This window comes from Oreochromis aureus, linkage group 7, assembly GCF_013358895.1.
Source record: "Oreochromis aureus strain Israel breed Guangdong linkage group 7, ZZ_aureus, whole genome shotgun sequence".
Lineage (NCBI taxonomy): Eukaryota > Metazoa > Chordata > Actinopteri > Cichliformes > Cichlidae > Oreochromis > Oreochromis aureus.
This window is the reverse complement of record NC_052948.1, coordinates 51,061,218-51,088,922: the sequence shown is the minus strand read 5'-3', so window position 1 is coordinate 51,088,922 and position 27,705 is coordinate 51,061,218. Positions and strand designations below refer to the sequence as shown.

The 27,705-nt window shown below is 41.4% G+C and overlaps 1 protein-coding gene across 2 annotated transcripts in view; it reads left to right on the top strand.

The window, feature by feature from the left end:
* Window positions 1-27,705, top strand: part of col5a1 (procollagen, type V, alpha 1) — a 73,518-nt gene that overhangs the window by 29,469 nt on the left and 16,344 nt on the right. For both annotated transcript variants that reach the window (XM_031754693.2, XM_039614417.1), the window contains exons 5-41: window positions 4,114-4,245; window positions 6,091-6,189; window positions 6,302-6,679; window positions 7,802-8,410; window positions 8,508-8,564; window positions 10,323-10,364; window positions 10,890-10,952; window positions 11,044-11,118; window positions 12,531-12,623; window positions 13,082-13,138; window positions 13,269-13,322; window positions 13,530-13,583; window positions 13,746-13,799; window positions 13,928-13,981; window positions 14,067-14,120; window positions 14,509-14,553; window positions 15,303-15,356; window positions 15,828-15,872; window positions 16,615-16,668; window positions 16,761-16,805; window positions 17,730-17,783; window positions 18,783-18,827; window positions 19,069-19,122; window positions 19,755-19,799; window positions 19,906-19,959; window positions 21,664-21,771; window positions 23,142-23,195; window positions 24,174-24,227; window positions 25,025-25,069; window positions 25,256-25,309; window positions 25,396-25,440; window positions 25,551-25,604; window positions 25,704-25,757; window positions 25,852-25,905; window positions 26,537-26,644; window positions 26,756-26,845; window positions 27,359-27,412. In XM_031754693.2, the coding sequence (XP_031610553.1) occupies window positions 4,114-4,245; window positions 6,091-6,189; window positions 6,302-6,679; window positions 7,802-8,410; window positions 8,508-8,564; window positions 10,323-10,364; window positions 10,890-10,952; window positions 11,044-11,118; window positions 12,531-12,623; window positions 13,082-13,138; window positions 13,269-13,322; window positions 13,530-13,583; window positions 13,746-13,799; window positions 13,928-13,981; window positions 14,067-14,120; window positions 14,509-14,553; window positions 15,303-15,356; window positions 15,828-15,872; window positions 16,615-16,668; window positions 16,761-16,805; window positions 17,730-17,783; window positions 18,783-18,827; window positions 19,069-19,122; window positions 19,755-19,799; window positions 19,906-19,959; window positions 21,664-21,771; window positions 23,142-23,195; window positions 24,174-24,227; window positions 25,025-25,069; window positions 25,256-25,309; window positions 25,396-25,440; window positions 25,551-25,604; window positions 25,704-25,757; window positions 25,852-25,905; window positions 26,537-26,644; window positions 26,756-26,845; window positions 27,359-27,412 (3,144 nt within the window). The remainder of the gene's footprint in view (window positions 1-4,113; window positions 4,246-6,090; window positions 6,190-6,301; window positions 6,680-7,801; window positions 8,411-8,507; window positions 8,565-10,322; window positions 10,365-10,889; window positions 10,953-11,043; window positions 11,119-12,530; window positions 12,624-13,081; window positions 13,139-13,268; window positions 13,323-13,529; window positions 13,584-13,745; window positions 13,800-13,927; window positions 13,982-14,066; window positions 14,121-14,508; window positions 14,554-15,302; window positions 15,357-15,827; window positions 15,873-16,614; window positions 16,669-16,760; window positions 16,806-17,729; window positions 17,784-18,782; window positions 18,828-19,068; window positions 19,123-19,754; window positions 19,800-19,905; window positions 19,960-21,663; window positions 21,772-23,141; window positions 23,196-24,173; window positions 24,228-25,024; window positions 25,070-25,255; window positions 25,310-25,395; window positions 25,441-25,550; window positions 25,605-25,703; window positions 25,758-25,851; window positions 25,906-26,536; window positions 26,645-26,755; window positions 26,846-27,358; window positions 27,413-27,705) is intronic.

Sequence of the window (27,705 nt, the reverse complement as noted above, 5' to 3'; positions counted from 1 at the left end):
TGGCACGGGACATCCAGAGGGAATCAAAAAACTGGGCAGCGACAATGAGGTGAGGGAATGGTTACTGTAGGGGGCTGTGTTGTGGATAAGTGGGGCCGGCAGACAGACATGTTGCTGTTGGCAGCAGCTCTGAGGACTGAGATTGGACTAGAGTCTGGAGGGGAAAGTGGATGAAAATTCAATTGATCTCTGACGACGGTTTACATTTATGCATTTTGCTTTAGTTTTCTGCACGTGTGTCTACACATATACTTCTACACCTACATCTGCGTTGTTATGTGACTTTCTATGCATGTGTCCTTTCTGATTTATTTCCCCAGCGCAGCAAGCTGACCTCTACAGCTTGTTGTTTGGTTTTTGTGGTCAGGTTGGACAATGCCCAGACGCTGGGACTGCATGTGAGTGTGCCGGTGTGGGCTGACAGTGACACCAACGCTTGGCTCGGAGCTCGGGGGTGACTGTGTAAATATGTTGGGAAAGTAGCGCTCCTTAAACTGCAGCAAGACCTCCAAGAGTTACATTCTGCTCTTTGGGGGCCACCTACTCATTTTCCTATGCTGACATCTGATCGTAAAAATGATGAAAACTCGCCTCGAGTTTTTCTTCTTTTGACTGCTGCCTTTGTCTCCTGTGAGGTTTAGAAGGTAAAAAGAACCATTATCAGATGTCCCCTTGGATATGTGAACATAATGAGCGTTGCTTTGTGCTGTGTATTTCGTGGTACGCCGCTCTAAGCTCGAGAAGGTGCAAATTTCATGGGACACAGCGCCTGCCCCTCCACCAGCAGGACGGGGGGAGTTGCCTTAGGACCTTCCTCTAATCAAAATGTACCTTTGCTGGTCTTTGCTCACCTAATGCTTTAAGTATGTGTCTGTGTGTGCAAGTAAAAACAATGGAAAAAAAGGGGAAAAGAATTGGTAACTGTCCACTTTAACCCCCAACCATAGCCACGTTTACTCCCGTTCCTTATGCGATATGATGATTTTGAAATGTCACCAATATTGCTTTTCGTCCCATCCATCGCATTTTGTAATTCAGAAAACGGAACACAATGAACTTGGTCCACCCTGCATGATTGTGGGTCAGATACAAATGGAGACAGATGTTTGGCATTGTGCTCACCAGAGCACTCTCCTGCCCCCATCTGGATATAAGCAGAAAAATCTAGCAGTGTTGTGTTTCGGGAAAAAAAAGAAAAGAAAAAAAGAAAATGGGGTGAGCTGGGGAATAAAAGCTTAAAAGAGTGTGTGATATTTTATTTAGGAAAACGCTGAAACGATGAATTTTTCAGCTGCATTGATCTGTACGGATTTGCTCCCATTCCACATTCTTGCCGCGAGCTGTGGCCTTGCGCTCTGTGGGCTTAACATGTTATGTGCGTGCAGGTGTCTTTCACCGTGAATCGTGTCCAAGTGAGGCTGGCTGTCGCTCACAGCCACAGGCGATGGCTTTAACACCAGAGCTCGACACTGGCGAGGAGCAGAGTCGTATTTCAGCAGAGTCTGGGGAGATGCTGACAACTGCAGCCCTGTTATTGTCTGAGAACTCTGCCTTAAGCACTGCTCTGATGTGCCACATGATGCTCCAGAGTGAAAAATGTCACTGTCCCTCCTCTAACAGGAGAGCTGATTGCATGTGTTCTATGGTTTCACCCAGCGATTTGGGTGTTATGCTATAATACCAGGGTTTTTTGTTGTTGTTTTTTAACCCTTTGTGTGTCGGATATGGGATGTCAATCACCTCATCTCTCGGGGTCACGTATCGGCTCCCTCTGATGTGACTCGTGAGGTGAAGAATAATCTATAATTTCCTGTTAACCAATCAGCCTTATTACGCGCTGAATGTCTGACTCTGCAGTTGCGCTGCCATTTTTCCTCGTCAAAATTATGGCGACAGAGCCCAACCCATTTGCACTAATGGAGTAAATTTCTCATGCTCTAATGGGTTGCTGGACTAAGCTGGGCATTCAGGGCCAGAATTCAAAATGAGAAATTTAAGCATCAGCATACGTCTGCGGTACAGTGTAGGGAACATTTAACTCCCCCCCTCTAACTGTAAAATAGTAGCTTATGTAACATTTGGCTTCAGAATCCGTGGAGTGACTTGTGGTGAAAAGAGGCTCAAAGACAGGAAATCAGAACCAGCTTTAGTGGTTGCCATGCCGCCTCGAGACTTCGACAGTAGTTTTACTGTGAAGGTGTGCAGCTTTCATTATCGGCGTAGAAAACAAAACACACAAGAAAGTGGTGGACTCTTACTATTATCATATGTCTGGCAATTGGGGCTAAAAGTTAAAGGAGGTCTTATACAGATATGCAACTCATAAAACGGCTGAAGTCATAGTGAGAGCCTCATTATAAACTCTAGTGGAGGTTGATGGATGTCAGCCTTTGCCAGTCAGGAAGGGGTCGGATTTTTTTACTTCTATCCCCAGCAGGGCCTGTGCAACAGTATACTTTTTTTACCTAGGCAAGCACGCACCTCTTTCTTTCTTCTTTCTGTGTACATGTCACAGATCATTAAGCGCATTCTGCCACGGTGCTTAAGTGCTGCGAGGATGTGCTAATTAAAGCTTTGGTATATGATTAATAGTCTCATCTTGGAAAACTTAGGTTCATGCAATACCACTTGTGGCCATAATGTACCCTGACATTCCTTTGGCTGCTGTGGGAGATGGAGGGGGAAAAAAAGAAAACAGAGAAGTGCAAGAATGGCATGTGAATAGGAAAGCGGTGCAATGCTCCAAACGGAGGGGGCTATTTTGCTGTAGAGTGGGTTTATTTCTTATTGAGTGTGACCTCATTTCAAACACTGAATTCCCATCATCCCCTGTCAGCGCAGCTGCGGCACACTGCTCTCCTGAAATAAGAGGGGGCATTGCGCTACAGAGATACCAAGTCTACCCTCCTGTAGATTGTGGCTTCAGAGGTGCCCATTTGAAAGCTTCAAGTCCATAGCTGGGAGTGCTGTGTAATGGCTCCTCCAGTCCTTCTGTTTTGGAGGAAGAGACTGATTTCTCCGCATCCACTATAAAGTCCAGCTATAACATAAGCCAAGGATGGAGCAGGAAACAACTTCTAGTGAAGTGTTTTGCAAGGGTTATTAAAGGATCTGAGGCAAGGGGTACTGAGTGGTATGTTCGAGCAAAGCAGTGGGATTGGTGCACTTCATTGAACTCTCACTGGTTAGACCACAAATGCAATCCATTTATGCATGTCAGTAAAGAAAGCTAATTTCAGCTGGAAAGACATGTTGAGGGTTTTTTTTTTTAACTTTTGGCAATTGAACATAATTAAAAACACTTCATCCTCCGTGGCGGTCCGTTCCCATAGCTGCATCGCTTCACGATCCTCCTGCCTCCTGGAAATATATTTGTTTCAGCTATGCTGACATCGTGTTTGATTGATGTGGAATGACATCACTGAATTTGGAATTGCGATCAGGACATGTTTGGATAAATGCAATACAAGGTTTCGTTGCCATATGAATTCTTTTCAGAAACATGTGGGAAACACACCCAGCTCCCTATGTAGCCTGGGGATCCTTCTGAGCCTTTCTCTCGCTTGTTCTCTCTCAGTAATTTTCTAGCAGCCTTCTCTGTTCTGTCTCTTTTTTAACTTCTCTCTGTCTTAAATCTCTCTTCCTCTTCTTCTGTTCCACAACTGCATGTTCACTCAGTGTATACATAGATATACATAGAGCTCTTATCTCTTCTGATCTAGTCCTAGCTGCAGGTCTGTTCATGCACATGCCTTACACAGTCAGTTTGAAGGTAAAATCACTTACGATGCACGCAGACTGAGGTCAGGCTTACATGTTGTGTTCCAAATGTTTGATCTTGTTTATTGTGTTGCTGTAACCCTGTTCGCCTGAAACTCTTAACTCTGATGCAAAACGGAATTCTTGGACCCTTGACAACGTTCTTCATCATTTAGTCACCCTGAGATTCCCCTGGCTTGACCTAGTTTCTTGACTGCCTGTTCTGCAACAATGTCACATGTACAGATGTAGATGCTTTCCCTTTTTCACCTCACAGGTCACACAGCGTCATGCTTTGCTTCTGTCATTTTCATTTGTTTACTTATTAGCATGCATGTATGTTTGGGTTTTCAGGGAGACATCCAGCAGCTAATGATTGTAGCAGACCATCGTGCTGCCTATGACTACTGTGAGCACTACAGCCCTGATTGTGAAGTGCCATCCCCTGACCAGCCACAGAACCAGGACCCCGGCACAGACAGCTCTGTGAGTAACATTTCTTTTCTGCTTTTCAACTCATTTCTGGCTCCATGTTTTATTCTGGCACTCCTCTAAATGATCTTTTTGTGATTCATCTTAAGATTCATAATGAATTCAAATCAGTAAAAGTATCAATAAAAAAGCCTGGTTGAACAAAAAGGTATTTAGCTGGTTTTTAAAGTGTACACAGAATCGGCTTCCCAGTCTTCAGTCTCATACGCAGAACAACCAGCAGATTCTGATCCTGTGATCCAAGCCTATGAGCAGCAGTGTGCTTTGTAAGGACCTGTGATAAACAGTCTGTTTAGAGCTCAGTATGTGAAAACACGAATTTTAAAACAAATTCTAAAACCTACTGGAAGCCAGTGTAAAGAATATAAAATGGGAGTGATGCAAGCTCGATTGTGGGAACGCGTTAATAATCTGGCCACAGCATTCTTTATTGCTTGAAGGCATAAAAGAGATCATTTATCTAAGCCAGTGAGCAAGGCATTACAATAATCTAAGGACGATGAAAAAAATGCATGAATAATTTTCTCCAGTTCCAAAAGAGACCATAAGTGAATTTTACATGTGAGTTGAAACCTAGAGAGGAATCAAATATTACACCAAGATTTGTAGCACTGACTAATTCGAACAAAATGAAGTAAGAGCCTGACTGATTTGAGGATATAAATCACAAGGAGTAATAATCATGTCTTAGTCTTGTTAACATTTAAAATAGGATAATTATTAAAGAGCCAATCAATAACCTTGGTTAAACCATGGACTAAGGTGAGCAGCCTGCGCAGCTGGTGAGGCTTAAAAGACATATTTAGGTGAGCGTCATCGTCATAGAAAAACTTGAATGGTGCTTGAATTGTGATAGCAAAAGAAAGGATGTAGAAAAAAAATGGTAAAAAAAACCTGTAATGTACCCAGTACTGAACCTTGTGGAACCCCACAGCTTAAAGAAGCAGTGGTAGAAGAGAAAATGCTCGGCCTGACGGAGAAAGAAAGAAATGTAATCCAAAAAAATTCACAAGTTCCTTCCAAATTTTTTTTTTACTTGTTAACCAGCGCATAAGTGTAAGTGCAGCTTTGTAGGCTGCCGCTTACTAGAAGCAGTTTTTGTAGATTCTTTACATACAGAATGAAACTACACATTGTAGAATCCAACAAAAGGACCATTTAGTATTTTCTTGCTGGTCTTACTCATGGAAATGATTTCCCTTAATCCATAATTGTCTCTAATACTCAAATCAGATCTTTGTTGGATCCTGTGCTGAAAAGAGCCTCTTGGCGTTATGCAAGAGAGCTGCAATGTGCCAGAGGAAAAGTGCTGACTGGGAAGAACCAAGTTATCAGTCTATGCATTTACTTAATCATGTTTAGGAATGATGTGGTGCCTGCCTAAGTTTGCATTCATGCACTGTGTCATTTTTCCCACTGAATACCAATATACTGTGCTAATTAACGGGATGTCAAAGAGGTGTTACAGGATGAACAGGAAGCTCTTCCTTTTGACTTTTTGATTTGCCCAGGGCCCTGTTTTTTACACAAAATCTTGCCCCTCTGTTTTCCTTTTTTCTAAAGATAGGTGCTGGAGTCATTAGGAAAACTATGTAAGAGCAATTTGTCATTCAGTCATAGCAGTTTACAACAGGGAGATACAGTGTGAGCTTTCCACAAGGAGGAGGAACTCCTGTGTGCATCTGATCGATGGTCGACCAGTTGCACATACATCAGCCAGCCAGAGGCAATAGTGCAGTGCAACATATTTAAAAATCGTGTTGCTAATAATTGATTGCCAATCTTTCTCTCTCAGTCATACACTCTCTCAATGCTGGTGGAATGTTTTTCTCCCTTTAGAACAAAGAGGAGGACAGCTACTATTATGAATACCCTTACTACGATGATTTGGCAAGGCCTTATGATGTAACTCTTGATTCTGAGACAACCACAAAAGAGGTATCATTTCATGTTTGGTCCAAATGCCCGCATCTTATACATAACTGTATTGTTTCTATGTTACTACAGTAAAGCTTCCAATGCCAACGTCCCCCTCCAAATATCTTTACAGGAGACAGAAGGGGACAGTCTGATCACAGGGGGTGAGATTTTGAAAGGCAGTTCTACTGGCACCGACCGAACCTCCATCTCCACCGGCTCATCCTCTCGCTCATCCAGCAGCTCTTCAAGTACTGCCACTGGAGGAGGAGAAGATGATTACAAATCGGAGCCGTACAACTATGACACCTATGATTACCCCTACTACGACGAATCCACGTCTTCACCTGATGGTGTTGATACCTCTCGAAGTGTCACCATCACCGGCATCGGCACTGGGGGCGAGCTGGACCTGGGAGCAGGGGGAAGGATTGATTTGGATGCCGGGACTGGAGCGAAGGTCATCACCGCTGGTGAAAGGACTACAGTAACAATCTCCAGCAACAAAACAGTAGGTGGACATTAATCATGGCAGTTAATTGTTTTCAGTATGACTGTACACCTTTACGAATGGTATTGTACTTTGTATACATTCATTTTATTTTCTGTGTTCTTTTGAATGGAATTTAAGAAGTTTGTAGCGCAGGCAAAATCAGGCAAAGGTAGGGTGACAGAATACATAAACATTATGTAGGAATAGGTCATAGATAATAACTACTGATTTGTGAATAACAGGACATGAATATAACTTGGGCTTATCATGTAATATTATATTACAGTTTTTTTCTAACTAACTAGGCAGCTCATTCTCATTCTGTTGACATAAAACATTTTGGGAAAGAAAAGCAGATGTGAAATGTAAAAGTGAGGTCAGGGGTCAAATGTGAGTAGATAGATTCTACAGTATACAGTAAATAAACATCAAAGTAAAAGTGCCACAGGTGCTTAGTAAGGGTCTTATACTATGAGAAAAATGTATGCAACAGTGATTAAAAGCAAAGAAAAGTAAAAAATTAAGCATAGATTGGATGCAAACTATAATGTGATGTTTAGAATCTCCATGTACCAGTATCATTTCCTACATGTTGCCAATACAAATGGAGGCAGTAGAATTTAAAGCATAGTTTTAAAGATAAAAGACGTTTCATGAAAGTTTGACCTTATTTGACCTTGATTTGAGATTCATAGTAAAGTTATATTTATGTCATCCCCGTATGTCATTCCCTATGCCCATATGTTGTCAGTGTAAACAATAGTAGTAAGAAACATTGTTTTAAATAGCTCTATGTAGCATTATTATCAGCATTAAATCTATTGACGTTGAAGGATAGGTCAGAGGTCAAACTTGACATGATATTTTAAATCTCTGTCCGATACTTTTATATATCGACACACCACAGTGGTAAGTCAATTATAATTAGATTGTCAAATCAATAAGTTCATCTTGAAAATGTTGGTGGATGTAGGCCCAATGTTAATGAATTGTTAACACCACCCTCTCTACACCCCTACAAAATTTGATCAGAATTCATTCAAAACTTTTCGAGCTATTGTGTTTATGGATGGAACGGTATCCAAAAGGCCACATTGCCAGTTATCCTCAAATATTCTGTCCTGTTAATTGTTCCAACAGGCAGGAGCCTCCTACGATGACTACGGAACCTACGGATATGATTATGACATTGACAGGACCCACACCATTGATGGAGATGGCAGCAGCAGCAGTACAATAAACATTGGCGGTGGAGGAGGCAGCAGTAGCACTTCAGTGCACATCAGTGGTGGAGGCAGCAGCAGCAGCGGTACTCTGAACATTGGAGGTGGAGGCAGCAGCAGCAGCAGTAGCACTACTGTGCACGTCAGTGGTGGAGGTGGTGGTAGCAGCAGCAGTACTCTGAACATTGGAGGTGGAGGCAGCAGCAGCAGCAGCAGCAGCAGCAGTACTGTGCACGTCAGTGGTGGAGGTGGTGGTAGCAGCAGCAGCAGTTCTACCATCACCCTCGGGGGTGGAGGAAGTTCCGTGTCAGTGGGAGGCGGCTCAGCCAGCGCAGGCACCGGAAACCGAGGGTCCATCGCCACCGGCACTGGCCTGGGTGTGGACGGCTATGATGATTACACGGATCTGGAAGGGTTCAATCAGGAGGACCTCAAAAACTATGACGGAGAGCTAGATGAAACCTACGATTACGGCACAGAGCTGCCTAACATAGGGCTGCCTGCTAACACTCTGGATTATGGGCAGGTGAAATTAAACAGGATACACTACAGAATAAAAATAAATCATAAAGTGAAGATAAGTGAGGGTGGGCTGACTTTGTTTTTGTGTCTGTGCTGTGTAGGGTTACGGAGCTCATGGCGAGAAAGGACAGAAGGGAGAGCCTGCTGTTATTGAGCCTGTGAGTATCACTGTTTGAACAACATACACGAGGAGCAGACGAAGGCTCCGTTTGGGCTCATGGGGAGTACATATGTGTAATCCACATCTAAACACAAACTATCCCTTACTTCCTGAATAAGGCTCCATAAGCCGCACACACTCACCACAGTTTTCTCTTTGCATCCCCGGATGAGGCCTTGCTCCTGGCTGTTCATCGGGGCTAAAGCATAAACATTTGTTGTAGAGCCATGCGGCAATTGTTAATAAGCTCTAAACACAGTGTAGGTAGCGTGTAATCACAAGGGAAGTAACACCAGGAAGAACAACAGGAAGTGCGAAAGGAATTGTTTAATTAAAAAATAAATAAATAAAAAAGCAAAATTCAGACAACCCTAAAACAGACACTCATATATATATATATATATATATATACAGGTAACACTGTGAAAATGTCTTCCTATATGGATATATATGACACAAAAGGTTTGCATGTATCTAATACAGCACCAGCTGTTTTACTTCAAACAGAAGTCACTGAGCTCCACCTGGCATACATGGCTCTCTGACTGAGTGCCTTCAGTGTTTACAGAAGGAGTTCATGTTTTTTGAGTCCACTTCCTTAATGACCTTTTGTGTATGCACACGTATAAGCTGGAACACACATACGCAACCTCCCAGTGTGCTTTTGTCCCTTTGCAACATGCAAAAAGCCGTGAGGTAGAAAACTAAGAAAGCTAAAAAATTAAAAAAGGGCAACATATTATAATACAGCCCTTGACTGAGGGTGTAATTCCCCTGTAACTGAGTGGACTTTCTATGTATTTTTTTAAAAAAATAGTATGCAATAAGATTTACCTACAAATACTTAATGATAAGTACACTAAAATAAGGGGGTAACAAGTCAGATTTTTACAGGAAAGACTGTTCTTTAGATACATTTATTTGGTGAGTAAGTAATTTTAAGTAGCACAACGTTTGGATCTTTTTCAGGAATTTTGACAGAAATTATGCTACAAGTGTGGGCTGTATTATGAAGTGCTAACTTCAATGAAAAATAAGTACATGTACAGACCCAGCCCCTCAACCAGCAGCCACAATGCAGGTGACACACAGGAATAACTGCAGGGATTGAAGAAAAAAAAAAAACAAGTCTGAAGGAAGTGTTTAAAATAAAAATGCTCTGAAGGCAGCTGGAACTTTGGAGAGTGGGCAGAATTTTAACCTCATAAAACAAAAAGCCAAATTGCTACCACAAGAGCAAACAAGGCGGTGTTTATGTAGCTGTAGAGCTGCACTGATGCATCTGTTAAGTCAGATCCTTGAGTCCTACACTGAAATGAGATGAACTGCTATTATTGCCTGTGCAGTGTTACTAATCAGGCCTAACCCTAACTCAAACACTAACCCTACACTTAGACTGAACTAATGTGTTCATAGACATGGCTAAACTGGCTTTATGTTTCAGTTTGCATGTGTGAATAAGTTTAACATCCCCACTGATCTGATTAGCCCTTCCCTTAACTTGTCCGGGTAGGGGAAGCACCTCAGGATGGCTTTGCCTGTTGTTTGCAGCCACTCTCTCATTCTCTGTGGATCGACTGCAAACACAGCTGCAGTGACAGGCATGCATGCACATGAGTCAGCAAAGATGGAAACATGATGAAAGAACAAGTTTACAAGTGAACGTTTTCCTGTGTATTGTACTCAAGTGTGACAGTGTTGTTTGCAGCCACGTGCTTATGAATGAGGCCTAATGATTTGTGCTTGTGTGTTTCAGGGAATGTTAGTGGAAGGTCCGGCTGGGCCTGAAGGGCCAACAGTAAGTCAATCTTCCTGTCTCTTAACTTCCTGTGTTTTCCTTTTTTTGTTCTCCCTCTCTGCATCGTAATCGCTGCCGTTTTTCTTGGCAGCCGCTTGGTAAAGAAAAGCCAATAGAGCTTCCTTTCACGCATTCATTGTTTGTCTGCACTACCAGAAAATTCAAGTTTTAATGCTTTGCTGGCTCCCAATGCGAAAAGGAGTGGCCCGAGCCGTTCCCCCAAAGCGGTTTTTGGACTTGATTAGATGTCGAAGGAACGTCATCATTTATTTAGGAAGATTCCTTTAATACAGATTTGCTTTGACACCCTGCAGATGGAGTCCAGCCACTGAAGCGTTGCACTACAATATAAACAAATAAGAGTACCCCACAAAAGATTTACAGCTTTGCAGCCTCTCTTATAAAATATTGCCACATGCGCATTCCTTTCCCCTGTATGTGACCATTTTGCAAGATGAAAGCAAAACCTTTGTGTTGTATTGTGTGTATATATAGAAGTTAAAAGAGGTCTTCTGTTTAAAATAGGGTCTCCCTGGACCCCCAGGTGCTTCTGGCCCACCAGGCAGTCCTGGAGATCCTGGAGAGAGGGTAAGTTTTTTTTTAATGTCCTAAACATCACCAGAGGTTTGCAAATACAGATACTTAAACACTCACTTGTGTTTGTAATTTTCCATCTAAGGGTCTTCCAGGTCGTCCTGGTCTTCCTGGTGCTGATGGCCTGCCAGGACCTCCTGGAACTGTCCTGATGCTGCCTGTAAGTAAAATACAATTCTTCTTCTTCTTCCAAAGTCAGAAATGCTAACTTTGTGCTTTAATTCTTGTTTAACCTCCTTTAAGACCAATTGTGAATATTGACACAATGGTAACTTACACAATGAACTGGAATAAAGGGGGTTTCCCATCAAGCCATTTATGATGAGCCTAACCCTTACAAGTGTTTTGTTGCATGAATATGTGCTTCAACATGTTGAGTGAGATTCTTAAATAACAGCTGTAATGTCAGCTGCTTTGAGTCCACAAACACAAATCCTAGCCAAGTTAGCAAAGTTAACGCTACCGAGCATCTTTTTTTTTCTATGTCAGACTTGACCGCAACAGTTGCTCAGACATCCTAATAGCTTCCTGTGATGTCTGCCTCCTCCGCTTTCTTTATTAGGTGCTGGGAAAATGCTACTGCTGCGGTTTTAACTGATTAGTTGTACAGATACAGAGTTGTGGTTTCAGGATTCCTCAAAAACTGTCTGGCGGAGCCATGTGGCAAGCTCTGTCTGGACAAGGTGTTCTGGTGTATCCGCTGGCAGAAAGCCGGCGATCCTTCAGCTCCAAGTCTAATGAGAAACACGCCTTCTTGTTTCACCAGAAGACGTTCTGTCTTGAAATGATGGAGTCAACATGCAGCATGGCAGGGTTAGGTGGGCAAATCTAGACCCTGGTGATGCAGCTTCTCTTTGTCGTCTGTGGACGTCTGGCTTTTTGTTTTGGCCATTTGTTAATACATCAGAACATTTCGTTTGCATGGCAGAGATAGAATCAAGTGGAGGAAGAAAAACTGCGGGATTTGCGGGAGAATATGAAAAAATATTGTTTTTATTTAGCTGCAGTACATCTGACTCATCCCTGATGTTCTAGATCAACGGTTTGTATTTTGCTTCGTGCCAACAACCCTCTCTGTGACTTTGAAATCCTGCACCGCATTTCACTGCTGTGTTGCCTCTGCATCTGCAGCTCAACTGACAGTCAGTCTTCTGAGAACTGTGCCGTGTAATCCAAACCAAGATGTCTGGCCCAAACAAAGTCAAGAGTTGCACCATAGGCATGAATATTCATGTTAGGGTGTAATGCTGGCTTATCACCACCAGATGGCAGTCGAATGTGAACATTATGGCCTGCAAGCAGCCATGGATGGAGCTGATTTGACAGCTGGAGGCTGTAGCATAGTTGTTGTTGTTTTTGTTGTTGTTTTTCTTAAATGGCCAGATTGTATTAAAGAAATATTAGAGCTATTGTTGGTAACAGTGTGTGGCTGTATAAACTTAAAAGATTCATTTTGCCACAGGCCAGCACTTTAGTCCTTCCACATGCTTCTCTTGGCTCTCATTTTTTTTGTTTCTTGTGTATTTCTTTTTATGGGACTGAAGTCTCACCAAGCTATCATTCCTTCCATAGTTCAGACTCAGCGCTGGAGGTGACTCTGGGCAGAAGGGACCTGCTGTATCAGCACAGGAGGCCCAGATGCAAGCCATCATGCAGCAGGCTAGGGTAACAGTTTACGCCTTCACATTTATGCTATTTTTACCGCTCTTTGTTACTAAACTCTGCAAACTACAAACTTCTCATGTGGAAAATATCTTATTTCAGATGATTTCATTCCATACTTTTAACTTTTTCCCTCACTTCTCCTAAAATGTAATATTTTTTATATTTTTGTTTCATTTTTAACCTTTTGTTACTGCTTATCACGTGACTTTTGCTGTATTTGCGGCACATTTCCTACAATGTTCTTGCTCATTTATTATTAATAGATGCTGCACTTTGTGCATTAAGTTTAACATTAACATGCAGAGCACAAGTACAGACACAGTATACAGCAGAGACAAATATAAATAGCTAAATCTGCTGCAGTTTTATTCACACATCAGCTAAATTGTCCTCTTTCCTTCTTTTTCATATGTTTCATTTGATTTAATTTTTATGTTATTTCTCCTTCCTTTGGGCAGCTGGCTATGCGCGGTCCTACAGGGCCAATGGGTTTGACTGGCAGACCTGGACCACTGGTATGTATGGCAAATCACCTCCCAGCAAAAACACAGAAGCACAAATACTCTGATCTGCAGATTCTGTAACACACAGGATGGTCTTGCTCAATTGTTATATGAATTTTTAGTCAGTATTTTTCTTTTTAAGGGTCCTCCTGGTGTACCAGGACTGAAGGGGGAGTCTGGAGAGGCAGGACCTCAGGTACTAGAAATCAGCATGTGGTACATTCTGTTTTCAGGATCTATTTCTGATCACATCAGTCTAAGCAAGCCAGTTCTGTAAATGTGTTCACTAATGCTGAGCCTTTGTAATATTCCATTACTAGCAAATCAGCTGAAAAGCCTAATTTAGGTGGATAGATTGGAAATGAAAAAGATGGCTCAGTGACTTGCAGTGCCTTTGTTTCAGGGACCACGTGGACCTTTGGGAACCCCTGGACCTCCTGGAAAGCCTGGTAGAAGAGTAAGTTGTCAACCAAGCTATTCAGCAGCAGAGAAAGAAGCAATATTAACACTAAGCATGATAGTTTTTATGCACTTCACAGTGTTTGTTTGTGATTGCAAATAGTCAATGCTCTGTGATTGTCTTGATCTGGATGTAGACCATCTGCTGTTGCTTTTACAGGGTCGCTCTGGAGCTGATGGTGCCAGGGGCATGCCAGGACAGACTGGACCAAAGGTATGTCGTCTTTTCCATTCACGATGCACTTAAATGTGCCACTTTTGATAAAAAAGATTTTTTGAAGTTAATTTTTAAGCTGAGGCGGTGATCTATATCATTAAATGTTCTTTATTTTTGCTTTTAAGGGAGACAGAGGATTTGATGGTCTGGCTGGACTTCCTGGTGAAAAAGGACACAGAGTAAGCATTTTAATCTTTAACCTGAGAGGTGTGTGTCTGTTGGAATTTGGACAACAGTTAAACATGTTCATATTTGTTTTCACAGGGTGAACCCGGCCCCCAGGGACCTCCCGGTGGTCCCGGAGAGGATGGAGAGAGGGTAAAATCAACCTCAAGTGCTGTACACACAAAGTCGCTCTATCTGAATTTGTTCTGCTCTTGCACAAATGACTTCTTTGCAGGACTCTTCCCAAACGCGCCGTTTTGTCATCATTTGAATTGCACTTCCAATTCCTCTTCCTACTTTCTCCTTCTCATCGATTTCCCTCCTTATAATACTTTCAGTTTTTTCTTTTTGCAAAAATACCTTTTCCCAATTTCAATCTCCTTCTCCATTAAGAACAACTGATGCAACTTGATCCCCCACTTCCTCTGCTTTTTCATTGTGTTTTCACATTACACACACACACACTTGCACATCCTCACTTTCTCCTCCATTATAATTCACTGTCTGTTCCACAGTCTGACCTGCTCTGTCTCTTTCCCAGGGAGATGATGGAGAGATCGGACCCAGGGGACTTCCTGGTGAACCAGTGAGTGATCACATATATTACCATTCAGTCTTACACTCAGGGAATGTATAAGAGCTGCAGGCCTGCTGTCATCATGTTATTGTGTTACTGAACAATCATACTGTCGGCTGGTTTCATATATCACATGTTCATAGTCATATAGACTTGGAATTTTTTATTTTTTTTAGTGCTATTGTGGTGCAAAGTGAATGTTGATCAGGCCTCATCTGTATAGGTGAATCTCTGGTGGTGAGAAAAGCAAGCAGAACACATCAAGCTTCTTTTAATAGCCTCCCACACCCCGCCTCACCCATGCAGGATACTCCCTGCGGAGGGTGGAAAAGACAGGAAAAGGAGAAACCATCAGAAAGCCCTTGACATTGCATGTTATGATCTTTTTTATCCACCAGGGTGCGCTACATTGGTTTGAATTTACACAGCCAGGACAATCCATCTTCTTGGGTAACTGTAGCTGTAAGGCATGGCGCACAGAAAAAAAATCAGAGCATTGTTTGATGGGTATGGCTGAGGGAAATGCAAGAGTAGTAGAAAAAAAAAGAGAGAGAGAGAAAGAAAAAAAGGAGAGCGGGCTTCAGCTTTCCCTCACATCTCACTCTGTAGAAAATCCTCAAGGACATTTGGAAAGTGAGGTTATTTCCAGCAGTATAATTTTGAAACTTGATTTAGCTGAACGTGTTTAATAATGCATCAGTCCTTTTTCACAGGTGTGATATCACTCTCAATCTCATTTCCCTTCATTTTTACCACAGGGGCCTCGGGGTTTGCTGGGACCAAAAGGACCTCAGGGACCTCCTGGACCACCTGTGAGTGCCCACCCCCCACCCACCCCTCTCACCTCTCCTTCAACTTCTCAACTTTTCATATCCAGCAATAGATTTACAGTTTAGAGAGCGGAATCAATTTTTTAGCAGCTCATAAGTGGCGAGAGAAAAGGGAAGGGCAAACAGCAACCACGGGGAAATACAGAACTCAATATCTCTCAGACACAATATACAAAAGAGTAGCATATGTTATTGAGTTTAACTTCAGCTTCTCTGATAGATGTCGACAGTGCAGCGAGGCTTCAATCTAATTTGTTCCAGCGGATTTAATTTAACGTGGACACTGCACATTTTTGAAACTGGTATCTCTCTGTAGGAGTTAGCGATTCAAATACATCACACTTTAAAATTCATTCACACAGTCGATTCTGTCCATTTTAGTCTTTTACAGATTTGCTGCCTTTCTCTTTTCTTTTTTTGTTCTTAATGTTCTTCTTTTGTCACCTGCTGTAGGGCGTTACTGGAATGGATGGCCACCCTGGACCCAAGGGAAACATAGTAAGTGAAGTTGGAATTAAATAAATTGCCTATATGCAAACTCTAAGATAAACAACGCGCACAATTTCAATTTCAATCAACGTTTGCTTAATTTCACCCTCAAAAAGCCCATGATATGCCCTCATGGGCAAACACACACAAGCACACACACCAGTTCAATCAGACATTAAGACATAATGAAGAATAGGCTGCCTGTGTTTAGGTCTATTTGAGCAGTCCACCTCGGCCGCTTGTACCATTCCAGCTCAATTTCAGGCAGCGCCCGGCTGTAATGAGAGAGTGCCTAACTGAAGCAGCTCCTTTGTTCTGTTGGGAACGATCCAACGAGGTAGAGATGAAAGACCAGGAGCGTTCCCCGACTCTTGGCCTGAGGAAATATAATTGATTGCCAGTTATCTCATTGGGAAAGGTGTTGTTGTGTTTGTGCCTCAGCAGTTTCTTTCATTAGGAAAGTAGTTGCAGTAATGTGCACTGTGTACGTGTGTGTGTGTCTCTTACCTCGAGCCATGGAAAGATACTACTCCATCAGTCCAAAAGTTGTGGCTTATTGTGTTGTTATAAGGTAATCATGCAGCAGTGTGCTACTGCTTCTCATTTATATTTGTTCAAAGGAAATTTTCCCCTTTGCTGGACAATGCTGGTCACCAAATCAGTTTCACATTCACACAGCCTGGTTGGAAATCAATAAATTATTCAGTCTTTTCTACATGGGGAGATTTCTAAAACAATTTTTCTTTTTCAGGGACCTCAAGGAGAGCCCGGACCTCCCGGACAGCAAGGCAACCCAGGAGCCCAGGTGAGTGATGAACATGTAGTGTGAATTTAGATCTTTCTTTCTCAGAAGTGTGAAATGAAAGCTTGCTGAGCATTTTTGTATCCTCCCCACAGGGACTTCCAGGGCCTCAAGGAGCCATTGGACCTCCAGGAGAGAAGGTAACATACCACATGACTCTTGAGTGTATCTAAAATCCTGCAACTCCACTAAAAAAAAATCTAAGATGCTTTAAAAACAAAAAGAATCAGAATGTATAAAATAGCTGGTTGCATTCATTTTCATGAGCGGAAAGCCAAGTTGCTATCTTATTCAGTTCCGAATGCTTATCACACAGTTATGCAAATGCCTCCCCATCCCCAATGCAGGACTAAATGTTGCCTTGTAGACGGTACAGACAGATCTGAATCCTGATACATTTTAATTTCATTTCAGCTAAATTACATTGGCTAACTTATATGGAGCACACTCACTTTATTATTGAGCATTTGGGATTTGGTAATGTAGGTACCGCGTGTGCCCTGATTTTAAAAGACATTAAAGCCATCATGACATTTGCTAAGTGTAATAAAGCGAAACAGTAGACTTAAATTGTAGATCTTTGTCTTAAGAGCTCGAATTTAATACAACACATTCAATACATATGCAAGACTTTGCCACCCCCAAACAACATGTACATAATTTTTGGGACTAGAGCTAATGAGCATAACAAAGAGAAAAGAAATCTACATCCTATTATCATCATGATTAATTTTATGTATCAGTTACCTTTGCTTGTCTAAGAAGCCTACTGTTTGTCTTTTGGCCACTGAGGTTAAAATGAGTTATAATGACAATAAATGAAATTTTACGCACACTCATCATCACCAAAGGATGACACCTACAGGATTTTGGAGTTCTGGTGTCATGTGTGGGTTTCTGGGATATGTCTCGCCAGCATTTAAATGGATTATGTAACAATAGTCAGTGTTATATCAGCTAAACCTCGCATTGTTGTTATACCGATAGGCATCTATATCCTTCGATGGCTCCGTGTTCTCTTGTTATCTTGTCATGTTTACTCTGACCTTCTACCATCTACCCAGGGCCCGACCGGAAAGCCAGGCTTGCCAGGAATGCCAGGAGCTGATGGCCCACCGGTGAGTTTTTAGGCCACGTTTCCAAAGAGCCGTATGTCCTCTTTTTCCTCCCCTCTGTCTGTTTATAAAGAGTTTTTTATAGGTAGCATAGCTGCGAGAACTCACATTTTTAAAGCCATATGTCTAATTTTATTTTCTAAAGCCTTTTGCTTCACAGGATAAAACACATCACAACAGACAAACAACACACGCACACTGAGGCGCACTTTATATAGGCAAACAGTCCCTCTGCCACCCCTGCACAGACAGTACACCTGCTATAATGGCAGATGTTTCTTGGAAGGTACCAGGTGGCACCTAAGAGAGATGGGGCCAAGATTTGAATAACTACAGGGCAAGAAAAAGATGTTTAAAAAAAAGCAAAACAGAAAAAAGGAGATAAATTAGAGCCCCACGACACACAATATCTCTCAGCCTTTTAATAATTTCTTTTGAGGGTGGTTCTCCCTGAGTTACACAGCCAGGCTGTTCCTGTTAAATCTGTTTTGTTGCATATAAAGCAAGCACAATATTCCCAACCTCAGTGCTCCCTTTCTGCCCCTTAGTTTTCTCTTCTCTTGTATCTGTTTCTCTCTCCATCCTCATATCACTAATAGCCCATCAGAGGGTTTGCACAGCTCCTTTTGTTAATGAGAATGCAATCAATTTCCTCTTAGCCCTTTCAGATGAGCATCCACGCATGTGTGTGGATGTGCGCGTTTTTTGATGAGGTGGCGTTTTGTGTCATACATGCACGATGCCGTTTGCTATATTGCTTGTGCAAAATCCAGAAAATGACAGTCTGTGCTTTTTGAGCTCAGTGATAGCTAGTAGGGCCTCTTTAATACAAATCTCAAATGCAATTATACTGCAAAGGCTCTTTTTTTGCAGTTTTCCACTTTGATACGTCCTCCCAACAATTTTAATAACCTAATTTCTCTTTTTAAGGGGCCTTGTGGTATTTATGGTGGTAATTATCCTCAAATGAAATGCCATAATATTGCTCTTAATAATTCACAGGGTCACCCTGGAAAAGAGGGGCCTTCTGGAGAGAAAGGCCACATGGTGAGTTTTATTACCTTTGCTTCCCATGAGTTAGCTTTCATTTCTTCCTTTCTTTATTTACGCTTTTCTCGCTTTTTCGTTTCCCCTCCTGTTGTCCTTGTTCAGAAACATTTGCATAAAATGTGTTAGCATTCACGAAGATAAGATTAGCAAAATGTGTGTGTGTGTGTGTGTGTGTGTGCATGCTTGGATTGTTAAAAACTACGTGCTGCAAACTCTTATTAAATATTTGTCTCTCTAGGGCCCTCCTGGCCCTCAAGGACCTATTGGTTATCCTGGGCCTCGAGGCGTGAAGGTGAGTTGATTATCAACCACTAAGAAATTAATTTTATGTATTTTTTTGTACTTTGCATTTAATGGGCTAATAGTTCCCCAATATCTCATTTGAGTGTTGTTGTTGTTTTGGTTTTTTTGGTGTTCGGCCAACCAGACTAGTGTGATTTTGCAAAAAAATAAATAAAAATCCCCTTAAAAATGTTTTGTATAGGCTTGTATCTGTGTTTGTCAGAAAGACTGAGATGGCAAAGGGGCTGATAACAGTTCAAGGTGCACAGCCCTCTCCTTCCTTTGTGCCATTAGTATCTGATGAAACCGAGACAAAAGAATTCCCATCAAATAATTCTTGGAAAGAAAGTGTGACTGATCCAATCATTAAAGCTGCTACTGAGCTAGGGGGATCACACAAGTGGCTCGACTCGTAGCTAATAGTCCCCCTGTTACATGGCTGAAGTCTGCTCTCAGGGAAGATGAAAAGATTGGTCAAGAAGGAAAGAACTTTCTATGCTAATTTATACACCAAAACACTGAAAATGAATCCATCCTAAAGAGTATCCTCTTTTGCACAATTTACCTCTAAGTTTTAAAAAAGTGTAGCCGTCCTTTATCCTCCCCACTGGTTTGTAATTTCTGCCTGTTCTTGCATCACAGGGAGCTGACGGTGTGCGTGGCCTTAAAGGACACAAGGGTGAAAAGGTAAAAGAATTCAAACGTCTAAGAAAGTCGCGTGGACTTATTTGATCATCTCTGCATGCATACCAATCAAATGGTTTCAACATCATTTTCTTTATCCTTGTGCTAGGGAGAAGACGGCTTCCCCGGCTTCAAGGGAGATATGGGTATCAAAGGCGACAGGGTAAGGCTTGTTTGTTTAAACTTGACTGCTGGATGAATCACTCAAATGATCACATTAATGAAACAACTCTTAAGTGCTGCACTCAGAACTAGCTTTGTTTTATTGGGGGGTGAGGGTGACCTTTATCCACAGTAAGTGAAAGGAGCAACCACTCCTGTCACTTTATCCCCTTTCATTGCCTAAGCCTCTGTGACTACCGCGGAATTGCGGCTAATGAGCAAACACAAGGTGTTGTTCCAGTTGACAAGCGGTTTGTGTGCGTGCGTGTGTTTTAACGTGAGCAGTTTCCAATTTCTTTTCCATCCTCTTTGCCTCTTTCCAGTCAGTCCTAACCTTGACAACTTTAGGAGAAAAGCGCGACTTTGACAGGTTTTCCCGGCTACAGCCTCTTTCTCCAAAGTGCTTCAGGGATTTACACTGTCAAGTCTTAAGAAAAAAAAATGCTTTCTACAGTAAGAAACATAACTTACACAAGCCAATACTTCAAACATCAACCCTCCAATCCCTGACCAGGCTGTCTCTAGCTGAGCATAGAAAGGAAGGAGAAATCAATGGCACTTTAAACCCCTTTAAACCCGGGAGAGAGACATGGGGCTCCGGCTTATTTTCCTCTGGAGATGCAGCAGATCCAGATGAAAGCAAAGATTTGAGGAGGCCCTCTGCTCTGGAGACGCACATAGACCGGAATCTAAATGACTCATTTTTAAGCGTGCCTATGAAAAGTGTGTGAGTGTGCTCAATTTAAAGTGTTCTGTTTGATGAGCTTGCAAGTGTGAGTCAAGTACAGTTTGTCTGATGCCGTTTTATGTGCAGTTGAGTGCTGGTGTGTGAGCACACTGGCTTTGCCTTCAACTCTGCGCAATCCTTTAGCTAGATACCTTTTTACACACCACCAGGTCTCCTGCAACAGTGACTGGCTGTCAGAGTGAGTTTGTAGTCTGTCACTTAATATCTGTCCCGCTAGAAGGGAAGCACACTTACAAAGAGAAGCAATATTAAAATAGCAAATTTCTTTAATGATGAAGCAACAGAAATTAGCATCCTTAAGCACCTTTTTACTCACAACAGTTTTGAAATAAAAACAAAGAATTGATTGATTTATTCGATGAATAATAAAAGCAAAGCATTCTTACGTTTTAGAGCAAAAAATGACCATATTTGTGCAAGAGGGTGGAGGTCTAAGTTGTCAAAAGTGCAAGCTAGCTTGGTTAGCAACCAGCTAATTAGTGCTAACAGATGTTTTGCAGGCACGTGACCGCTTACCACAAGCTTGTAGGCCATTTCGCTCAAGTGATTGAATAGCCTACTAAACATTATGTAAATGAGATAAACTATGAGTAAACATACAAGTTGATATACTCCCTCAGAGGAAGTAAAACACTTTAAAGGCAAGCATCTTGCTTATTAAGGTAACAAGCTATAGACTATAGAGAGCAAAACTGTTTCTTTATACCAGTCATAACAAAATACTTGTTTCAGATCTCTCTTATAGTACCCAGATTCATTGTAATCACGTTAGAAAGCTATATGAGTGGAAAAATATTCCCACTGATGCTACTAATTTGTGAATACACAGTCAATAGAATAATCTTTGCAGAACCTGAGGGGAAAGATGAGCTCAAGTACCTTGTTTTTGTTTGTTTGTTTGTTTTTTTACTATACAGGCTAATGGCATTTGTATTTTTTACATCTTGTGCTTTCCAGGGAGAACTTGGACCAGCAGGACCCAGAGGTGAAGATGGCCCCGAGGGGCCAAAGGGTCGTTCAGGGCTTCCAGGAGATGCTGGTCCTCTTGGTCCAAGTGGTGAGAAGGTGAGCTTCTTAACAAAACTGGCTTAAACAGAGGCAGAGTAATTGCTTGACTGGTCCAATCCTTATCCAGTGAGGAGAGGCGAAACTTGTGTTTGTTATTCACAGTGTACCTTAAAAAGCAGATATCCATCCGAATCTTGATCGCACATTAGCTAACAACAGTCTTTTTCATGCCTAATTATAGCCTTCACACCAGCTTTTCCACACACACAGATCCGGTTCTAAAAATACTGCTGTAGTGTTTCTGCACGTTTTATTGGAGATGTTACTCGCTAGAATAACAGCTTTTATTACTTAAACTCACAGACGCAAAAATCTTCCAGCATACTGTGGGAGAGAGCCAGCCTTCTTTCCTTGCATTAGGTTAGGAATGTACATGGAATTAGGAGATCAGCGAGGTAAAGAAAGTCTGTAACTCTTAAACCCTATTTAGACTGTGTGGGCATCTTCACATGTATGCTGCTATTTTGGTTTATGTAGTTAATGAAAATATCTTGTGTTCAACATTATAAATGCTTCTTGCATTGCAAGAATCAAAAAAATTAAGACACTGCTTTTGCTACAGAGATAGCTGAAATAGAGGCTGTGGGATACGAGATTGATGAGAGTTATAAGCAGAGTGCTTCATGTGTGTAGAGCTGTTTGCAGCTACTCTGTAGCAACCTGGCTAATCACACTAAACACAGTGGGCAGCCTCTGTGTAATGGCTGTAGTGTCCTGCTGCCCTTCAGATGGCTGTAGCAGTTCAGCTGGGTACAGAAGAAGGTTCATATACAATATAATGTATGTGTGGATTATAGGTACTATAGCAAAGACAGTTTTAATATTAAATTATAAATCAACAGAATCTTATTAGACATTGTAATTAAAAGTTTTAATTTGATCCCAATTTAAATCCCCTGTTGGCTGGAGAATGCTTAATTAAAATAGTTTATTTACATTTTTTTACATCATTTTATTCGAAATAATCCCATCATCGCCATGCATTAAGCAGATGCCAAAAGCAGACGTTTCTCTCAAAGTCTGAAACATCTTGTCTTTTTAATATGAGAAGAGGTTATCACCGGTTATCAGGTGTCACGGTTTAAGAGAAAAAATTTGGTACGGCTCTAATAAGGAGTTTGGTTTGAGGCAGGAGAAGATCAGTGGATTAAGTAAATGCTGCATTAAATGTTCAGTTTTTACATTTTTACATAGAGCTTGAACTATATTACGTCTCTTAATTTGGTGAATCGTTTCATGGAGCTCAACCTTGTCTTTTTTTTGTAGAAATAGTAAAGGAATTTTTGCAAATACTTTTTGCTAAACTGTTATAACTTCCTGTCAGGATCGTATATAACAGTATACTTACTAATCTTTCTCTTTTACAGGGTAAACTTGGAGTTCCTGGATTGCCAGGATACCCAGGAAGACAAGGACCAAAGGTAATTGCATTCATACTGCTAAAGAGCATTGTTATTAATTTACTGATTTTACCATATCCGTGCTCGGTTACAGTAATCTGGGCGAGGCACCAATGAAACCAATGATGCCGCTAGATGAAGAGTATTTCACCACAAGTCCTTGGGCTAGCTCTGTGTTATCTGTCAGAGCTTTCTGTGTTTATGGACACATGAACTTGCATGACACTTGTTAGGGTCAGTCAACCGCTGCTTTTTAGTATTTTATTAAGTTCCATATTTGCAGAGCCTGTTAGGGTGTTTTAATTGCTGATCATCTAGCTCTCCAATAGTATTTTCGTGACTGAAAATATACCTCCACTTATAAGCCTTTTCAGGTTATGTCTAATTACGCCCAAGTTGTTTAGTGTATGGTGTTAATAATCCCAATTTATTCTCAAATAATTGCCTTTCTTTTTTTTTTAACAGTTTTAAATTGTCATTTTTTTAATTGTGCTTTAATTTGACTTTATCTTTCTTTTAATTCAGTGTAATAATTTAAATTGTGTCTTATTTCCTTGCTTTGGCCAACATTGCTTGTTATTAAACTTACTTGACAATTTCATTTAAGCTAATGTTAGAACTCATAGAGACACAGTTAACCTGACCAAAATGTGTGTTTCTGTGTGTATTTGAAAGAGAACGGGGAAAATAAAAAATACACACACGTGCATGTGCAGGCTGCTTTTGCTGAACTTTTTGATGGCTCATCGTTTAGCCTCTCTGAGGCAAAGCTGCAGTCTGACAAGCGGACATGCTTGAAGCTTCCTGATCAAAGAGCTGGGGATTTGAATATGCTATTTGGTGTCAGCCTTCAGTTGCTGATACAATAGCAATAAAGTAATGCTGTTACTTGTGTGCATGCAGTCTTCTGTTAAATGTATTAAGCTAGGGGTATAAACAAGGAATATAATGACTGTGTTTGCTTCTCAAATGATTAATTACTCTCTTGCTCACACACAGGGATCTCAGGGTTTCCAAGGTTTCCCTGGTGCCAATGGAGAGAAAGGAACTCGGGTATGTATGTAGATAGACTTCTTGATATTCTTCTCATTCCTTCAAGGGTTGGATACAGGCGTACCGCCAGAGACAGGCTCCCGTCCCAGCTCCGGATTTATCAACCTAGTGGAAGTTGCACGGCTCTAACACAAAGCGACAGAGACACAATTGCTCACCATCGCGATTGCTTTTCATTACCACTTGCACAATTCATTTGGATATCCCAAAAGCTTTGTTTATCACTTTGTGGCTCTTGAGCAATGCTTCATTTTCTTTTGTCGAAGGGATGGGTCATTAGCTCGCCTGCAAGAGTAATGGTTTGTCAACACGAGTGGAGCAAGGCGCATAAAGCTTTTTCATCTTCACAAAACATTTGTAAAGTTTATGAGACCCAGCTCCGAGACAGAAAGGGATAATAGAGCTATTAAGATAGTTTCACAACACTTGTTTGAAACTTAAAAAGCTACATAAAAGATTTAATTGTTTTCCTCATTAAATTTGTATGTAGCCAGTGTCATTGTAACACTGCTGCAAAATTGCTATATCATGCATAATTGATTATTAAAGTATCATTTTCCAAGGTGGCAATGACTTCACATGTAAGTGATGATAAATGTTAATGGTCTTTTTTTTTTTTTTTTTACAGTAAATCCTATTTTATTATAAAAAGACTATTTCTGAGCTCCTAAGTGGCTCAATTGTGCTTGCAAACATTTCTGTCTCCTGGCATTAGAGTCATTCTTCTAGAGGATGCAGGATCTTAATGATGTGAGTGGCATTCCTTTGATCGTTGTGTGTGTTCTTCGTGTCCACAGGGAACAGCAGGAAAGCCGGGCCCACGCGGACAGAGAGGACCAACGGTTAGTCTTACTCAGCAGACTCGTGCTTCCATGCAGATGGCGAACTTGGCACCTGAGTAAAAGTGGCCGTTCGACCTGAGCGTGCTCGAAGGGGAATCCACACTGAGACAATAACCAAGCTTTTCAGATCACATGCATCTTTTACAAACTTTTTTTTATTAAAAAGCTTTTTTTTTCTTTCTTAAGGGGCCTCGAGGAGAGAGAGGACCAAGAGGACCGACAGGAAAAGCTGGTCCAAAGGTGAGTATTAGTATTTATTTTAATGCCACTTTCTGAAATATATCGTTATACATGTTCACATTTGATTCCTTATTTTTTGTGTCCAGGGTAACTCAGGGAATGACGGCCCACCGGGACCTCCCGGTGAGAGGGTACGTACCCTCACAGCATCACCAGGAGTCATTTTATTCTCGTGACGTGCAGAGGTTTTGATCAGACACGTGATTATTAACTCAATTGTGTGCTTTTTTAATTTTTATAGGGATTGCCTGGGCCTCAGGGACCAACAGGTTTCCCAGGACCAAAGGGCCCCCCTGTAAGTCCAGACACTCTACTGAAATATGACCTTTGCCCTTTGTCTTTCCATTCTGTGTGACCTTTAAAATAAATTCTTTAATTTGTTTGAAATTCTCAGGGACCTGCAGGGAAAGACGGATTGCCAGGACATCCTGGACAGAGAGGAGAAACTGTGAGTAAACTGCTTTGGTTATTCAACTCTTTATCTTATATCTATATCCACTGAGGCAACTGTGTGACTTTTATTTCCTTTTTATAATACACAGGGATTCCAAGGCAAAACAGGCCCTCCTGGTCCTCCAGGAGTGGTTGGACCTCAGGTGAGTGACAGCCACTGAGCGTTTCGCTTAGTTGCATCATTGACGCACAGCTTTTTGTTCCCTGTATTCCTTTGTGCACAAACAAATAGCTATCAATTTCCTATAAAAAATAATTAAATATGCATTTGCATTGTTTTTTTGAAAAATGAAGCTCTTGTAGAATTGCAAACCTTTCACACACAGAAGCACAATAGAAACCTATAAGTTGTCATTAGGAATGCTTTCTTAGCATTTTGCTCGGCGAATGAAAATCGATTTAGCTCCTCTTACCTATATCTCAAGAGCCACGACTTAAGTGTTGTTTATCCTCTTTCATATTTGCAATGGGCTCTTCATCCATTATGCAGAAATGTTTAACAGACTTTTCCTCCCAGCCGTTCTGCTAATGCCAGCTGAGGACATTCATAATAATGAAGCTGTATGTGGCTTTAATGACTAGTAGGCCTCCCACACAGCAAATGTTCAGCTTTTCCTCGCCACGTTTCTAATAAATGGAAAAATTGTTGTCATTTTTGTGTTAATTTGCTGATTTTGCTTTCTGCTTTGTCCCTCTTTTCACACTTCCTCTGTAACTTGGTTTTATACTTTAGTGTTGAATGGGACATATTTATTTATTTATTTTCAATTCTAGGGACCAACAGGTGAGACTGGACAAACGGGAGAACGTGGACACCCTGGACCCCCGGGACCACCTGGTGAGCAAGGTCTGCCTGGAGCTGCAGGAAAAGAAGGAGCCAAGGTGAAACTTGAAGTTCTATTTATTAGTAAACTTTTTTTTTAACACTGTCAGCTAATTAAAATACATGTATGTAACTACAAAGCTCATATTTGTTTCCCATTTCACTAACAGGGTGATCCTGGCCCTGCTGGCCCGTCTGGTAAAGATGGCCCACCTGGGCAAAGAGGTTTCCCTGGAGAGAGAGGTCTGCCTGGTCCTGTGGTTAGTATTGCCTTCTGCTTTGTTTAAAGCCGCGTGACAAAATCAGTATCACTCACAGCTTGGTTATTGCATAATAGTTCTGGACTATTAAATTTCTGTAAGAATGCGGTAAACCTCAAGAAATGGAGATGATATCAGATCCACTCGTCAGTAAAGGAACAGCCTGCTCTTGGCTGATTTTTCTATCTTTTACAAATAATTCTAACTTGACAAAGTCGTGTCCTAGTAGTTACGCAACTTATGCTATTTTCTTCATGCCAGTTTATTACAAAGCCTTTTGGTTAACCTTAGGATTCAAACTTTATGTGATGCACTAGCTCCTTTGGATGTTTGCTGCAGTTTTGGCAAACTGTTTTCCCCATCGACTCTCAGCCTTCACTTTGGAGTCTATAGGAGGCTTTCCATCTCATGCTGAGCCTGTTTGCAGATAAGGAGTGCAGTGTAAGGCAGAATGTGTGCTTCCCCAACAGATGTGTTTGTTTTCTGAGGCCTTTATTTCACTCTCATCTGCAGGGAGCTCATGGCCTGAAAGGGAATGAGGGTCCTCCTGGCCCACCTGGCCCTGCTGTGAGTACAATTTACCGCATCCGTATCCTCACTTTGTCACTCTCACTCTCACCTTCTGTACTCTCTCTGCATCTCTGATATCTTCATAGTAAAGTTCCTACCCTCAGCTATTCCAGACCCTTATATAATATAATGATATGCACTGTTTGCTACTTACATAAGAGAGGTCTGACCTATTTGATGTGCCTGATATTATGCTTTAGTTTCCTGTGTTAGATGTCTTTGATATTAATGATGTCTTATTTCGATAACTAGCTACCAGCTCGCTAATAACACAGTGTGTGGTACTGCTG